Genomic DNA, 17,015 nt, shown 5'->3' on the forward strand with positions numbered 1-17,015 from the left:
GGCCCCGGCCCGGCCTCGCCTCGCCCCGGGCTCTCCGCGACACCACCGCCAGCAGCCGCAGCAGCGGAGGCAGCGGCGCCCCGGCAGCATGAAGGTGACCGTGGACTTCGAGGAGTGCCTGAAGGACTCGCCGCGTTTCAGGTACCGTCGGGAAGGGGCCGCGCCAGGGTCGCGCCGGGGGACAGGAAGCGGGGCCGGGTGTGCGCGGGGCGGGCAGGGGCTGCCGGGGCGGGGGCCGTGGGGGCCTGGGGGGGACAGGTATGGGCAGCCGGCTCCGGGGAGAGCGGCGGGCGGGGCTGTGGTGGGTCCTGCCGGGTTGTGGGGGGCTCTGAGGAGGAGGGGGACGCGGGAAGTGCGAGGGAAAGGGGCAGCGTGTGTGGTACGTGAGACTGGGTGGGCAGTGTGCGAGTCTGGGGCTCGTGTGGAGGTGGCAGAGTGCGCGGTGATCGCTGCTGGGGTCACCCCCTCTGAAGAGATGGGTGAGGAGTGCCAGGCAGCTGGTGCTCATCATCCACAGCAGTGCCAGCTCGGGCTCGGGAGCGTGGACTCTCTTGGTGGTCCATCTCCGCTTCTCCAGGGCTGTGTTCGTGCTTCAGTCCCCCGTGTCTCCTGCTGCACGGTCCGTACTCGCTGTGCCCACTGTTGGGGTGCCAGTACCAAACAAACTCGTATAATCTCACTTCCTGTTGTCACACCAAGGCACGGACTCTTTTGTTTTTTCCCCACTCCAGTGACCAGTTGTCTGTCATTGCTGTAGGGTTACTTCTGCTTATGTCGGGCAGCTTTCCCCTTCATCTTTCCCTATGTTTTTATCCATTATCTCTCTATATATTTTACACCATTGTATCTACTCAACATAGTTGTGCCTCTCTAAGGGATGTGTGGCTGGTCTGTGCCTCCATACACCTACCACCCTCCCTTCTTGTTGGTGGAGATACAAACAGCTCCATGACATGATGTGTCACTGCTGTGCCCCTCCTGTCCCATGCTGAGCCCATGTTTGGAGTGCCTGTGGCTCTGTGGTTGACACAGCCTGGATGAGCTCTGCTTGTTGAGGGAAGTACTCCTGCCCTTCCTCTGCTCTCTGGCTGTGTGTTCACGCCTCCTTTTTTGTATCAGCTTTACCAATCGCGTGGTTCTGGGATGTGGAGGAAGTTGGAGAAGAAGGGTTGAATGGTTTATGCTTGGCAGAAGTTGGAGTTCCTGTTCTTCCCTCCTTTGCTACTGTCCCTGCTGCCAGCTGGTTGCTGGCTGTTTCTGCCATGGGTTTTTTGGTGACTGTGACATGTATTGTTGGATCCTTCAATGAGCTGGGTGTCCTGGCAGAAGAGACTGGATGGTTCTCTGCCAGGTTGGTGCATTGAGTCAGCACTGCAAGGGGTGTGAAACCTGCTAAATCTTATAGGGGGGAGAGAGAGGAAACTTCACTGCCAGAAGCAAGGCTAGAGGAAGGCAGCAAGGAGTGAGACCTCCCCTAGGGCAACAGGCAGCTCAGCTGCTCCATAAAACTTTGCCCTGAGTTGGACATGCTTGCTAGTGTGTGTACTGTCTGTCACAACTGTATTTAATCAGTCCATCCTGTTTGGTGACAATGTAGTTGTAGATTGACTTAATTTAACCACAGAACTAATTGCATTTTTTTGGTTACTGATACTTGCTAAAGTATTAAATACATTAGAGAAAACAAGAAATTGTGACTAAAATTTGTGAGCAGAAGTGTACTGTGCTGCTGTTTATTCAGGTTAATACATACAAGTTCATTTGAATTCACTTTGTATCATTCTCCTTTTGCCCCTCTTGATTCCTTTCCTTCAAGGAAAGAAACTTTGTCTTCAGGATCCTTTAGTACTTCATGGTCTTTCCCTCAGTCTCTGATACTACTACCTTTGAAGAAATTGCAGAAAACCTTGTGGTGCCATCACTTGGTGCCAGCAAAACATCCTTCCAGCCTTTAACTGCTAGGAAGCGGTTAAAATCATGAAGAAAAAGTCCTATAGTATTTCTGAAAAAAACGTTTATATCTCTCATTATTAGTCATTAATATTTGCTATTATAATTTCGATCATTTTTAGTGTTCCTGTGAATTGCCCAACCAAAACACCAGAAACCTTCTGAATGAAGGTTACTGCTCTGGTTTTGTTGAGGGATGTTGGAGACACTGATGTAGAGCAAGGTCGTGACAAAGTCCTTCACTCTTGCAGGGAGTAGCGTGGACATAAAGCACCTTCCTGTGCTGTGTTCCCTGTAGCAAAGCAGAGCTGCAGCTTTCTCCTGACTTTGCTGAGCAGGAGGGTGTAGCCTCCCTCCTTCCCATCACTGTACCTGTTGGAGCAGTTAAATAAACCTGTTGGGAGGCATATGGTGTAGAGAAATGTCACAGAGGTTACTTTCTTATGGTCGTGGAGAGATCTGGGAGGACATGGGTGAATCAGAGTTCCTGAGTCACCAAATCTCTGTTTTCATGGGGAACTGTTTAAATATTTTCAAACATGCTACTACAGACAGCTTCAGACACATGGCTTTCTTGTTTACCTTTTTCTTGTGGAGTTCATGTTCATCTCTTTTGGCTTTGAGATTTAATTGGGCCCTGAATCATAGAAACAAAGGTCTGTTTCCTTGCCTGAAATGCATCTGAAGGGAGAGGGGGTTGTGCCTGTTGATACGTGATTAGTTAATAATGGCCTCTCTTAAAATATGAACAGGCCAAAGATCTGGCAAGGAAATGCATTTGCAGTTCTGCAACAGTGTGTGGTGACTTCCCATCAAATGAAGAAGTTGCCTGGGGAGGGGCAGTCCTTGAGTAGTAAGAACTGATCTGTGCTGGCATGTTCTGTGTATATAATCAGGAATTCCTAGAGTAGGTTTTGATATGCAAATAGTCTTGTGAAACAATTCTTTCTCCTTTAAACAATGAGAGTTTGAGTTTCAGAGTTTAATGGAACAGGCTTTTACATTGCTGTTTCGTTTTTTCTTGTAACTAAGGAACGTTTTCTCTCAATGAGTGAGGTAGGCACTGTGTTAACCACATGAATCAGTCTGCAGCTAAATTATTAGAAAGAGAAGCAATTTTAAGTGATGTGGAAATAACAGCTATTGTAAGTAGCAGTTAACAGTCTTGATAAACAACAAATAATAGAAAAAGCTTGCGGTGTGTGCAATTGTAGAACTCTCTACAAAAACCTTTGGTCTGATCCGGTTTTTAAAAATGCATCAGGAAAAAGATGAACGTTTTTGAGATAATTTCTTTACCCTTATCTGTCACTGTTGCTGAAGTTTAAATTTTTTTTTTTATTTAAATTCCTGTTTGCTTCCTGAGACCCCAGCTGCAGAACAGATGACGGGTGAATGAGGTAGATGAAAGAATATAAATGAAACTGTTGCCAGTTACCATTCTAAGTGAAAGTATTCGTGGATAGTATCTGAGTAGAACTGGTGGTTATAGTGTATTCCCTTCAAAGGGACTCATCTGAGAAGTCTTCCATTTCGTCTGAGCTAGAGTGTTGCTTTGGGTGGGCAGTCTTTGGTGTAAGACTGGCTCGTCACTGGAGTTCCCTGGTATGTGCTGGTTTTCTTCTTCTGTGGCTTTGCTTCTGGTCTGTCTGAATGGGGCCAGCTGAGGGGCACCTCGTGCTTATGTAGGGGATGAGGCTGAACGGGCCACTTGTGCCATTTTATGGCTTTCTGGGTGTATGATGTGGTTTTTTGCTCTCCTCTTTGGTGCTGTGTAACCAGAGGTAAGTCACTTCGCATCTGTTTCCCAGGTAACAAGAAACGTTTTGTCACTTAAAATATGAGTAATATAAGCAAGTGACTTATTTAACTTCTTTGGAATAGGTTGTATTCTGTACTCAGAAAATTATCCTAAGTGTCTAACACGTATACTTTGGTCTGATTATTACTTTCTGAGGAAATGTAGAAATAAGAACATCAGTAAAGTTGTCCCTTCAGTGTTGGGTTCCACTGGGAAGGTGCTGCAGGGCAACTGCTTCCCAACCTGCTGGGAGTGGCAACAAACCCCTCGGGTTTGGTCTGGGTTTATAGCACAGCTCATCTGTGGGGTTGTGGCTGAGTTGAAATCACTGGGGCTGCTGTGGCCAAACTCAACCACATTTCAAATGTGAAGAATTATGTGACCAAGAACTCTGCATACAAAATCTGTTTGTTTTGCTCAGACTTACCTAGCTGTTTTAGAATAAATTTTCAAAGAAATGTTTAGTCTGTGTTTTCTGTCCTTGGTGTTTGGGACTGAGAAGCAAATTTGTAACTTACTTGGCAGGGCAGGGTGGAAAGTGTTGCAGAAGAATAGGAAAAAAGATACAGTAAGTCAGAAGAGAAAGCTGCCAAACCTTTAAGTTTGCATTTAGCATTTTTCATATTTGTGTGGTGGTGTTAATGTTTATAATTTCCAGTTTGTGACTGTAGAACTGCACTTTTTGTGGCTGAAGTGAGTGACATGGAGGACAATCTTGGCAGGGTGCTGGGAAGTTACACGTGTACAACATCCCTGTCCCTACTGCTGGGACTGGACTCCCTCCTGATGGAGTTAGTTAAACTGATTGATTCTAGATTTCTAAGGATTTATTTCTTTTTAAATCTGTAACTATGCCTTTCAAATGTACATTAAGAAAATGATTGACCTAAAGAAAGGGGGGTGTATTTGAACATAGTGTGCAATGTCAGAGCATTTTCTTCTAGGGAAATCATTCAAGAATAAAAAAGGTTTGTCGAAGATCCTTCTCAAATACGTCTTAAAAATCTCTCACGCTGAAACCCTTTAAATCTGAAAAGGCTTTAACAGTAAGTTGTTGCAGTCCTTCCTAATGGAGATTAGAGGTGTCCTGAAATCAGGTCATCTTCATTTGGTTAGTGAACCTAAGTGTTTTTAATTATAATAATAAAAAAAAAAGTTGACTGTTACAATTATGAATTACAAAGTATAGGAGGTTTGATGGTGATTCCATTTCTTTGTTGTTTGATTATGATTTACATTAAGTAACAGCAAACTGAAAAATCTTTGCTATATCTCAAATTGCTAATAGGAACTCAAGATGTTAATTTCCTTTTTTTTTGTCTGGGAATCTTTAAAAAAAACCCCCACACTGAGAAGGGAACTTACAGTGGAAGTAATAACAAAATCTGCAAGTTATCATAGCGTTGCTCTAGCACAGCAGCAGGGCAGTTGCTGAAGAACTAATGTTAATTAAACCTGTGCAACTGATCTTTAATGAGTACTTGCAGAATTAGAAGGGCAGCGTATTTGTGTGAGCGGTGGAACTGTAATTACACGAGTCCTTACAGTCATTCAGGTTTTAAATATAGATTTGAAGAGGTTTAGTTCTTTAGCCTGGAGTGTCTCATTTATGTTAGCTAAGCACATCTCATGTAATTCCATTAAGAACTGAAGTTACGGATAGTTTCGTATTTTGGGGGGGGCAGGGGAGGAATATCTGTTAAAATCTCTGGAAAGTCGGGTTGGTAAATAGAATATTCACTAGGAAGGTGGCAGCTATAAAATAGAAATCTCTGTCTTGGGTTAGGTGGGCTTTGGGTGGCTTTACTTTTTTCCTGTGCACATTTGTGAAACTGTTGGCCTCTGAATAGCAAATGTGCTGATTTCAGCTATGTCAGCAGTGTCCTGTGATCTTTTTTCAGGCTTAGCTTCTTGACAACCTTGTACTCAGAGCTACATTATTTAGTCAGCGTTTTTCCTGTTCTTACTTCGTGCAGTGAACAATGTGACTTAAATTATTTAGAAATAAATCTAAAAATTCCCCAAAGCAAACTCTGTCCTGATAACCCATTTGGGGAGAAAAGGGAAAAGAAAATACCTAATTTTCATTGACTACAGGAATGTTCCTACTAAAGTTACTGTTCATAGAACCAGGAACCCTTTGCCTCGGTCTTGATGCAGACCTTGCTGCCTGAATCAATTAGTTTAGTATCTCAAGGAGATGCAAATATAGAAGTGTCATGTTTATGTGTGCAGGAAACAGAAGAATAAATTCTGAGTAATTTAGTTGTGGTGTGGGGTTTTTTTTTTCCTCTCACTTGTACATGCAGATTTCAGTTTAAGAACATGTATAGAAGTTTAAACGGTGTAAATGCGTTTGTGATCTTTTTGAGCAGATACTGTGCTGTTTGTTTGGGGTTTAGGTATTCCTGTGAGTTTAGGTAATGATTTAAGGTGCTTTACTTTTTGCTGGTGGCAGATTTGTAACTAAAAAGTAGCTGTCTGCAATGGAAGACCTTGAGGAGGAAATGCAGATTAGCGTGTGGACTGTAATGTCGTTTTAACACATGCACGAGTTTTCCATACTTTTCTGTGTGACAGTGTAAATCCTGATTTTGTTGCCACTTTTTCATATGACCAAAAGATCAAGAACTAGAGAAATAGTAGATATTATTATGATCATAAAGTAAACAGTTTTAAACAGTCCCGTAGAGTGAAACGTTGCTTTGCCTTGCTGATAATCTCTTCAAGAGGATTCTTTGTGTATGTGGCAGAATAATGACTTTATGGTTAACATTTACTCTGTGAATTTTAAAAGCAGCCAGGCCTCAGACCTGGGTAAATCAGTTGTGTTGCTTTGATGCGCTGCAAAGAACTCCTGCCTTTGTGAAGGAGAAATCTAATTTATGGGGTGATGGCCTTTATACATCTTCGAACTGACAAGGCACAAGGATAGACTGAGAAAATAATTTGTTGCAAAGTAGTTTCTTAGGGGTTTTATGAATGAGAGGAGGTTTTGAGCAGAGAAAATGCCTGTCAGATGGCTGGCAAACTTACTCGTGTGGCATGAGCCTTTCTGTGAATCGGGCTTGCTGATTCTGAGCTTTCTGTTTGATATTCTACGACTTTATGGTATTCAGGCACAATACTCTTGAATAATTTTTGTAGTTCATATGGCAATAGTAATGGGCATTTAAATAGTTGTATTGTGGTTTCAGTTGGGAGTCTAACAGTCAGTGCACAAACTACCTTTTTCATTTCATGAATTTGTGATCTGCCTTCAGTAACAGTCATTAAAGGAATACTTCTACTGGCAGTTTTGTATGAATAAACATAAGGCAGAGCTAGCGAGAGGTTGCATGATGTGATTTTGACGTTTCTAAGCTGGATATAATACAAAGAGAAATTGGAGAAGCCATGTGTACTGAAATGTCTTCTGTCTGATAAAATTTCAAAAACATATTCTATGCAAGACAATTTCATATTTCCATCTTTCCGTGTGCCAGATGTTAATTTAAGTAGGAACACGTGGATATCAAACACACTCAACATTTCTATGCATTTTAAATATCCTAGTCTTCAATTATTAGTTATCTTGTCGTTATTTTTAAAAATATGTATAACTTACGTAATGCTGCAGATCACGTAGCAGATTTTAGTGTACTGATATTTAGAATGGCATGTTCTAGAAGGAAATTTGAATAAAATTCAAACCTTTGGTACAAAGGAAGGGCATGTTGTATTCGGAGTCGGACTTCTGGCCATGAATGTTATCCCTTCTGCCTGTCAGAAAAGAGGTGTGGAATTTATTCTGGGAGATGGGGTTTGGTTTTCTGCTCTGTGGACTCTACTCAGGGAGGTGCTGAGACTTTTCTGTCCCTGTCTGGTGGTCTCTGCTTGGCACAGCGGTCGTGGCCATCATGAGTCCATGCTGGAAGTCCTGTCCTGCTCTCCGATGCCTTCCTAGACTCCAGCTCTCCAGTGACTCCCTTCCTGCTCAGTGGGCAGTAATGGGTGTCTGAATGTTGCTAAGTGTTTAGATAAAAAGGTACAGCTTGTGTTTTGTTTGTTTGTTGTACTTATGAAAGTAATCAGACTCGGCATTTGACTGGATTCTTGTGGTGAACTTCAATGTAAAGAACAGTGATATTACAATATCACTGGTTTTATATAACATGCTGTTGTTAATTTACTTTAGGTTTAAGACAACCCAAGTAACAACTAGGTGGGTGAAGAAAAATAATGTAGGTGGAGCAATGTTGGGCCTTGTGATCTTAACTGACACTAGCAAAAGGCACTATAAAGACTCAACTGCTCACCTGGAAATGTAGGTTATGTCTTGTCTTTCCTAGACTTGTACCATTCATGTAAATTCGAGTTCCTGTCTGTATGAAGTGTTCAGTAAATAATGACATAGACCCCTTCTTTCTTAACTTCCTTAAACAGGAAAAGCAGAGTTCATCTCATCTGCTGTGTGGCCATCCCTCCTCTTAAGGCAGATCTTAGGCTTAGGCTCTTTACAACTAATAATCTCCATTAAGATTTGATCCCAAGTGCCTCTTGATTTGTTTTAACCATATGTGTCAGGATAAGGTGAACTGCACCCTGGAAATCACGTGTTTCTACTCTGTCATTTCCAAAGGTGCTTTAGATGACTAACTGGGGTATCTCTGTGTAGATACCAGTATTTGATCAGATAAGGCACACACTACAACAATAGAACAATTGCATTGGCTTTGCCAGACAGGGTTGTCATTGAGGATAAAAACTGTTTAAGATGACTGAGGAATCTGATGTTTCATTGAGGATGCAGCTTCTGGCTGACTTTGTTGCTAAAGTGATGTCTGGTTAAAAGGACTACACACATGTACAGGATTATTGTCCAGAAGAATCTGTAGAGAATGATTTTTAAAATTAGTCATTTAACTTCCTGAAGTACTTTATTTTGTGAAATGTCTCATTTTGTCCTGTTTATTCTATCCTACTTGATTTATCTCAAAAAGTATGATGAAAAATGACAAGGTGAAACATTAAATGTGCTTGCTATTGCTACTATATTGTCAGCATCAATCTTGCAAGACCTTGTTTGAAAATATTTGCAGTTGATTTGAGATGAAAAGCCTTTAATATGTAATTATTAAAAGATATGTAAGCTTCTGTTTGGTTGAAAAACAGCTTACCTGCGATTAGCTTTGGTAAATGAATGAAATCCCAGGTTCTTTAAAATCTCTTGATGACTAAAAGTAGTGGGAGAAAAGATACTAAATGTATTCAAAGAACATTTAAACCTTTTCCAGAGCTGTGGGTGTACCATATGCATTTTGTAGTTTTTATCTTATAAAGTTCCAAATACTTATTTTTTTAATGGGTCACCCATTATCATTTGAGAGGAATGATGAGGAAAAGAGACTGGCCTTTCCAAATGTGAAACCAGTAAATTTGAGGAAAGCACCAGTACACTGTATTTCTGTATTCTCCTACTGTAGTGCTTGTGCACTCTCTTGGTTTGAGATTGGATTGATTTGACTGGCTGCTTCAGTGCAAAGGCATAACAGGCAAACAAAATGCTTTTTTGCTATATGAGGGAACAATAAAACTATTAATTTACATGTAGAATGCACTAATGGTAACTGAGTGTGAAATAGATGTACGTGTATTCACCTGAGAGCTAAATACAGAATTCAGGTTCAGAATTTGTCTATTACAGCAAAGCTGCAGCCTCCCCTCTGACTATCAAATAGAGTGTTCTGCTTTGGTGAAAGTGTATTACCAAAATATTCAGCTTCTGAAATGGGCAAAAAGGAGAAATGCTTGCTGAGGACTCAAGTCCTCATAGCAAATCTGAAGCTTTCCTCAGGTTTTGGTAAAGAAGGTCCATCTGGTAGAACTGAATCGTAGAGAGCGAATGGTCCTTGGCTCTTCTGGATGGCAAGCTCTGATTACAAAAGCTTTGCCAGCTTATGGTGGTTTGGACACAGCAGTGCTCCTCCATCTGTGGGATAAGGTATGAGTTAGCAACTAAGGAAATTACGAAAGGAAGGGGACAGATATTACCTTTTTTGATATCAAGACAAACACAAGATTCATATGAAGATTATATGGTATCTTTCTGTTTAATTACACAGTACTCTGACCTCCGCTTACCTCTACTTTCCACAAGGTTTTCTGTGCAGGTTAAGTCTTGCTGTACCAATGCTGAGCATATTGATCCTCATAATCCTATATTGGGGGTATCTGGTGATAGTTATTCTTTCTGCATTGGCTGCAGTTGAGGTACAACTTTCCAAATCTGGGATTAATATCTTCACTCTTCTTCAGGTTGTTCTTACTTACAGCTTTTAAAAGTTGACATAACTCTAGCCCCTGACTAGTAACTCCAGATCATGGGGGTAGGAGGGTGTAGTCTTTAGATGTCCTATCTTGTATCTTTTGCAGTTGGTTAGCTTGGTGGTTATATTTATGGCTCCACTTCCTGACCTTACTACATATTTGACTTTTCAAATGTTGAAATCCTTCATTCCATCTGCTGCTTCTGTGTTCAAGATTCTGTATTAGTTGCTGAGATTTAAAAGATTAAAACAGTTCTGTGATGTTTGCAAATTTTCAGCACAAGAGGTTTCTGCACAGCACCATCAGTTTCTTGAGCTTGTTTCTGCTGCCCGTTTTTTGTTGCAACATCTTGATACTATAATCCTACTTCCTTATCTGATAGTAATGCCTCATAAAAAGGTTTTGACTCGTTCTTGGATGTTGGAATCTCTGGTCAAAGTTGTGCAGGACATGTATTGTGATGTGTTGCTTTCTTATCGACTTTCAATGTAATCAGGTTCTTGTCTGTGAAGTTTTCATGGTCACCGTTGTGTCCCCATCTTGTTAACAGCTGTCTCATGATGAGCAAAACACTCCAGTTGAAAGTTGAAGAAAATCCTGCTGCTCAGACTCTTTGTGGAGGAAAAGCGTTGCTAATTTCCTGCTTAGGCTTGCTATCAAGCTCTCCTGGGATAAAAACAAGCTTAAGAAAAAAATATTAGGCAAAACTATTGGGAAAAGAACACTGTTAGGCATTTCTGGCAATTCAGTGCAAAAGAGGAATGAGAGAAAAAGCTTGGGAATTTAGGGCCAGCCTGTAGCACAGAGGTCCTTACAGACTGTGTGTGATACATTCAGTGCTCGTGCAAGTTTAGTGGTAATTGATTTGACTTCCAGACATGGATATTAAGGGCAATAGAACCTGATTGAGGACTGATTTGTTTATCATGTTCAGTACTTGAACCATGTGTAGTAAAGCAGTAAAGAGCAAACCAAGAGAGAAGCATGAGTCTTAAAAGGATTTATCCTGTTTCTTTGTTATATCAAAGACCATGGGAATTATTGAGGAGAAACTAAACTTTTTAGGTGAAAACAACCTTAAAAAGTAGTACCTACAGGCAGACCTTTGCTTTAATGATTCTATGAATTCAGTAAATACCCTTACTTTATTTCATTTGATAATTTTGTAAGAGGAGAAATCTGACTTGGGAGGAGTAGAAGAATGGCCCTTCAAATATTGAGGACTTGATTCTTGTTTCTCTGGGGAAATTTGAAATGCAGATAGCACTTGCTATGGACCTTGGCTTATTCATCAACATGATAATCTTCTGTTCAGGAAATGCATTTCCATATTTCAATCCACCAAACTCACTGAAAATTTCTAGGATTTCAGGGTAGAGGTTCACATTTCTGATTAAAAGCCCTACTGTTCATGTAGGGCACGTAGACGTTTTTCCAAGCTATCGATAAAATGTTTTGTGGCAATGACTGAAGCATTAATAGTGTAAGGAGTAGTAGCATGAATGAGGAATTTTATCTTAGCATGTCAGGGAGTGTTCATCATCTGTTCCTCAGTATAGAGGGACTCCGTGCCAGCAGGGAAAAATCTCTGCAGTGCCAAACCAGGACTTCAATGGGCTCTATGACAGGCTGCAACAGTGTTCTTTCTTCAGACCGTATTAATGGTTATGACACATAAGTTGTAAAACTCTTCTATCTGCCCATGCTGTTATCCAAAGTTATTAGGCCTTATTGTTCAGTGTATGGCCTCTTTGTCCCTCAATATGTCAAGTTTCTTTTTTAGCCTGTGGTTGTCTGATGCCATTATACATGTACCAACTGTATTCCTTGTTAGCATTTTGATTAAGGTTCTTCTACATAGGTTTTTATATCTCACTATAGAAGCAGGAAATCAAATGAAGTACACAATGAGCAGTTGAAATGCTGGAGGGGAGGTCTGCTGTTCAGGAGAGGGGGCAGGGAGAGAGAGAGAGAGGGAGAGAAAGATAAACAGATCAGACCAAATAGGTGAGCAAACGTAACATCTTCTATGGTAAACCTGCATTTTTACCTTTACATCATACTTGCAGCTCACAGTCTATCCTCTGATTAATGTCTACTGTCCTCTGACAGGCTCTGACATAGAGGAGGAAACATCCCTGTAAATCATCAGGTCCATATTCTTATCATGCACTTACGCATCTCATCTTATTTCCAGTTTTTCACATTCCATAGTACCTTTTTTTCCATGCTGTCTTTAAGGTGTAGTGAGTGTTGACTGAAAGGAACTGTCATCTGCAGTGAAGTCCAAGTTGTGCATTGAGAAGCTGTTCTGCACAGAATATGTGCAACTGAGAGAGCTGTGTCTTTCCAAGAGTTGAGGACAAGACCTTAGCAGTAATGCTATTAAAATTGCTGTGGTGAAAATCAGTTATTTCCATTTCATGAGTCCAAATACATGAATATATTCAGAAGTCCCAGACTGAATAGCAGTTGATTTTGTGTACTTGTTCTTCCGAAAGTATATTCAAAAGGTGAATTGAAACTTTCCTCGATTAAAATAAAAAAACCCCAAAGTACTGGAAAATACCTTATTACTTTATTATGATGATGATGATGAATATTTTTATAGTGATGTGTTAATTCTAGAATTAACAATAATTAATCGTTAATTATCTGTAGCACCTTTGACTTCTCCAATTTGATGTGTGTCAGCATCTGGTTTATAATGAGTACTGATGCCAACCTCCTCACTTCCAGAAACACAGTCTGAAAATGCAAGCTAGAATATGATAAATAACTGAGTGAAAGCCTAAGGGCAGGATGTGTCCTTGGTGGCAGTTAGATGTTGTTTGAAAAGCTGACTTGAGAAGCCCTGGTGATCATTACTCTTGTGAGAGCAAACAGGCCCAACAGCCCCTGTCTGTGACCATGGTGTGCTTGGCCTTATGGTCAGGAGGGTGTAGTGGATTAGTCCAGACTAAGTTGTTTACTTGGCACATGTCTGCAGCTTCAGATCTAAGACTGACCCATTCTCTTTTTTGAGGAGATTTTGGCTCATCGTTCTGTTTGGTTCCTGGGATTTGGTTCCTTGAAGTACCTTAGCCTGGAAGAAAGTCTTTCACTGGTCACTTAAAGGGAATGCTATGATGGACATCAGAGTTCAGTGCTCTTCACTTCTACTGGGCTGGGTAGCTGGTGACATTATCCTCATTTAAAAAGGTTGCTAAGTCAGATCTTGAGTTTTCTTCCATCATCTCTGTATTCCTCCCGCACTGCAGCTGTGCAGGAAGCTGTATCTAGCAAACTGAACTGTGTTTTGGGGGGGTGATGGAGGAGAGGAGTCACAGCAGAGGAAAGAAACACATTCCTGAGAGTCCTCATTACAGAGCATGAAGAGTATGGGAGACTGCTCATTTATAAAAGTTGTCCTCCACCCTGAAGCAGCTGTTCTGGTTTTGTGCATTGCCATGCAGTGTTGGAATATCTTGGGAAGCCACAGATGTTTGACTTTGACTCATACACTGGGGCCAATTTGATCCCGATTCCCAATGCTGGAGCCTCCTGGCTGAGATCATTGTGATGCAAACCTTGCTCCCAGTTCCCACTTCACTAAGGAGCAACAGTTTTGTTACATGTCAGGTTTGGCACCGGGTCGTCAGATGTTTCACCACCACTTCCTGTGTTTATAGCTGGAAGTTGTGTCTTGGCTGTGGACATGACATTTACTCAGAATTATGACAGTTTTCTGTGAACTTTACTCCTGACACAGATGTTTCAGAGAGAAATGCACCTTTGTATTCTGTGGCTTCAGAAAGTATTAAGAAAAACAAGGATAGAATTAACATAGCAGAGTTCAGATCAGTTGTTTTCGATGTATTGCTAACCCAGTATGAAAACAATTTTTGTGACTAGGTGGTACATAATTGGATATATGTGTCTGTTTTCTGATAGGCTGAGGGCATCCTTTGTTGTTCTTGTGCTTGTATCCAATGCTGAACTAATACTGTGAATGTATTTGTATGATAAGAACTTCTGCTAGTTTTTATGTGATGGAAACAGTGAATGTAACCATTTCTGTGCAAAGAAACATGGATTTGGTTGGAACCCAACAGCTGTTTGATTCATATCCAGCTGTAAGGCCCAGATGTGCCATCCCTCCATTATATGGCAGTGGTGGGAAATAGCCCAGAGGAGCAGCCTGGTGCCTCAGACCTTTGGCATTTCAAAGGTGATCTGCACTGAATCAAGTGGTAGAGGGGCTGTGTGTCTTCCTTCTCTCATGATATCTCTATCTGCTTTTTTTTTATACTTCTCTTTTCTTGACCTGCCCCTCATCTTTTCAGTTTTTTGATCTTCTGTTGTTACTTCTTACAGCTGAGCTTATTCTGTCTCAAAATTTTCCTCTTGGAATAGAGCTTTAACTACTGAGCAGATGTGTTGTCTTTATTCTGCCCGTTCTCACTGCCTTTATCTCTCTTCTTCATCTTGAATGTTAGGCTCATTGATTCCTGTGGAGCTGGAACTCTTTGCTAGTTAAAGACACTGAAAAAAATAATATTCTTATCAGATCTTGCTGCAGTTCTGTAAACAAGCTAGTTAATCATGCTTTTATGTTAATAACAGAAACAAATAAAATTTTGTTGCACTGTGATCATAAACAAACAAATACAAAGTTGTGGTCTAAATATTGAGATACTTTTCTTTCCTTTGGTTTGTTGGTTTGTTTTTTTTCTCCTTAATACTTTCTGAAACAAGATCATCTAGAGACTTAGATGGAAATTAATCTTTTATGTAAGAAAATAAAGAAAGTAAAAGAGAAATTGATATTGTCTGAAATCCTTCATGGTCTGAAGCTAGAGAAGAGGAAGAAGCCAAAATGTAACTGCAGGAATGTGCTTAGATATAAAACTTAGGATGTAACTGTGGGAATGGATTTGGATACAAAAACTGGAATGCAACTATGTGCAGTGAAATCTGCAAAAAACTGGGAATGTCATGCTCAGTGTTTGAAATCTGCAGGCAATTGGCAGTGTTTTTTCAGAACTATGCTAGTAAAAAAACTGTTTTTCATGAGTTTGGGGCCTGATCAAGTCTTTCTTTTTTCTTTTACTTTTTTTTTTTGTGTTCTTGGCTTGTACTCATGTGAACTAAGATGGAATTAGCAAGAGACAGTAAAGCTGTGGTTCTATGTAGTCTCTCCTGAGTGGTGAAGTTGGCTTAAGAAAATCCTGCTCCAAATTGTACTTCCCTGCCTGTATAACTTTTTCCAGGAAGAGCTGGGTTTTTTTGTACGACTGAAATGTGAACTGTCTGATCCAATTTTCCAAAAAGCATTACAGAAAACTTCCTATTACTTATTTTTTCCCCCCAAGATGGGCCACTGCTGGTAAATAGTGTGGTTCCATGAACAGTTATGCTGGAATGACTGACAGAGTGAGTGCCCTGTGATGGGCCAAGAAATTAGTTGCCAGATGTTGCCAGAAATTAGTACATCCGGGCTCTCAAGGCAATAGCCCGATGAAGCAACAGCGTCCACAGACTCTGAACAAAATGTCATCCATCCTCAGTCTTCTGTTTTTTCAGGTAGCAGTAAGGAAGGAGGTGTCGAAAGAAACACCAGCTCTCAAGCAAAAACAAGTTTTGCTTTAGCAGTGCTCCATGAAAGCAGCTTTTACTGGCAGGTAAAATTTGACTGGCCTGGAAGATTCAACCAGTCTAGAGTAGAGGTAAATGATATAAACAAGCATGCCATCCAACCTTCCTGCAAGTCAGCTGACACGTGGCAAATGCTGTATTTTTTCCTGATCTCACTGCAAGGTCAGTCATGACATAGCTGCAGGTTTGCAGGTTTGAGCCAGGAGAGTCTCCCATAGAATTACTTAAGAAATTTCACTCAGAATTTCAGTTTCTTTCCTATGTCATTACCTTCAAACTTACTACTGGCTATACAAGAATACAGGAAGTCTATTTCCATGTGACAAACATTAGGATTAATAAAATTTGATGTCAAATCTTTATCAATAAACTATGTCTTATCAGTGATGTAGTTTTTTCTTTTTTTTAATGTCAAATTTTCTGCAATTCTTGTGGTTCTCTAAAATCTATGCTGTTTTGTAGTTGAAATTTAAGTGAAACTATGATGCCAATAAGTGAGTTTAATGAACGTGTCCTTGTCCCTTCCCCGCAGTCCCAGAGTATTTTTGTATAAAGTTTTAGAGGAAAACATTTTTTACTCTTGCAGGGCAGCTTTAGAAGAAGTAGAAGGAGATGTGACAGAACTGGAACTGAAACTTGACAAGGTAAGCTTTTTAATTCAACAGTGTTTGTTCTTAAAAATGTTAGAAGATGTGTTTAGGTTTTGTTTTAAAGTTCACAGCTGGGAAGTGGCAGGGGCTGACCAAGCACTCAGCTCTTGCAGAGGGAAGGGATCGGGGTCGAGGGCACAGCTGGGGAGACCCGGGCTGGAGTAACAGCGGGAACAGTCGGTGTGGACTCGCTCTGTCCCAGCTGAGGGTGTGCATCTGCAGTGCCCGACCCGGCCCCCTCACACCCCTGGGGCTCAGCCCCCCTGGAAGCTCCGTGCAAACTCATTCAGCTTTCTCAGGTTTCACCTGAGATAAAAGCCAGGGCTTGGCAATCGCTGCATCCAGAGCCTGTTTTATGACAACTGCACACTGTGGGGACATCTGGATACTCTTTGTTTTAAAGTCCATGCCTTCTCTCTTTGGTAATCTGAGGCACAGTCACAACAGGCCAGGTTTATATATATATATATATATATATATATATATATATATATCCTTCACTGCTGTCTGGAGGACTTAAGTACCATAAAATTCATCCTGCTTTTTGTCATGCTTTATGCACGTGTATAAAAAATTTGCATAGCATCTTTTCAGCACCTTACAGTCCATTTGTTGCTTTCCTCACCTTTGGAGGCTTTTGTTCTTTCTGTGCTAATATTTTGAAAGTG

The 17,015-nt window shown here is 40.9% G+C and overlaps 1 protein-coding gene across 10 annotated transcripts in view; it reads left to right on the top strand.

Moving 5' to 3' along the window:
• ACAP2 (ArfGAP with coiled-coil, ankyrin repeat and PH domains 2) overlaps positions 1–17,015 on the top strand; it is a 63,948-nt gene continuing 46,933 nt past the window's right edge. For 9 of the 10 annotated variants that reach the window (XM_039380899.1, XM_039380902.1, XM_039380903.1 and 6 more), the window contains exons 1-2: positions 1–141; positions 16,284–16,341. In XM_039380899.1, coding sequence (XP_039236833.1) covers positions 89–141; positions 16,284–16,341 — 111 coding nt within the window. In that variant the 5' untranslated portion in view covers positions 1–88. Of the gene's footprint in view, positions 142–15,627; positions 15,724–16,283; positions 16,342–17,015 lie in introns of those variants that run through there. The other variant, XM_039380901.1, reaches the window with a different exon arrangement.

The sequence above is a fragment of the Pipra filicauda genome, unplaced genomic scaffold (genome assembly GCF_003945595.2).
Source record: "Pipra filicauda isolate LSUMZ 115617 unplaced genomic scaffold, ASM394559v2 scaffold206_size1356665_pilon, whole genome shotgun sequence".
Lineage (NCBI taxonomy): Eukaryota > Metazoa > Chordata > Aves > Passeriformes > Pipridae > Pipra > Pipra filicauda.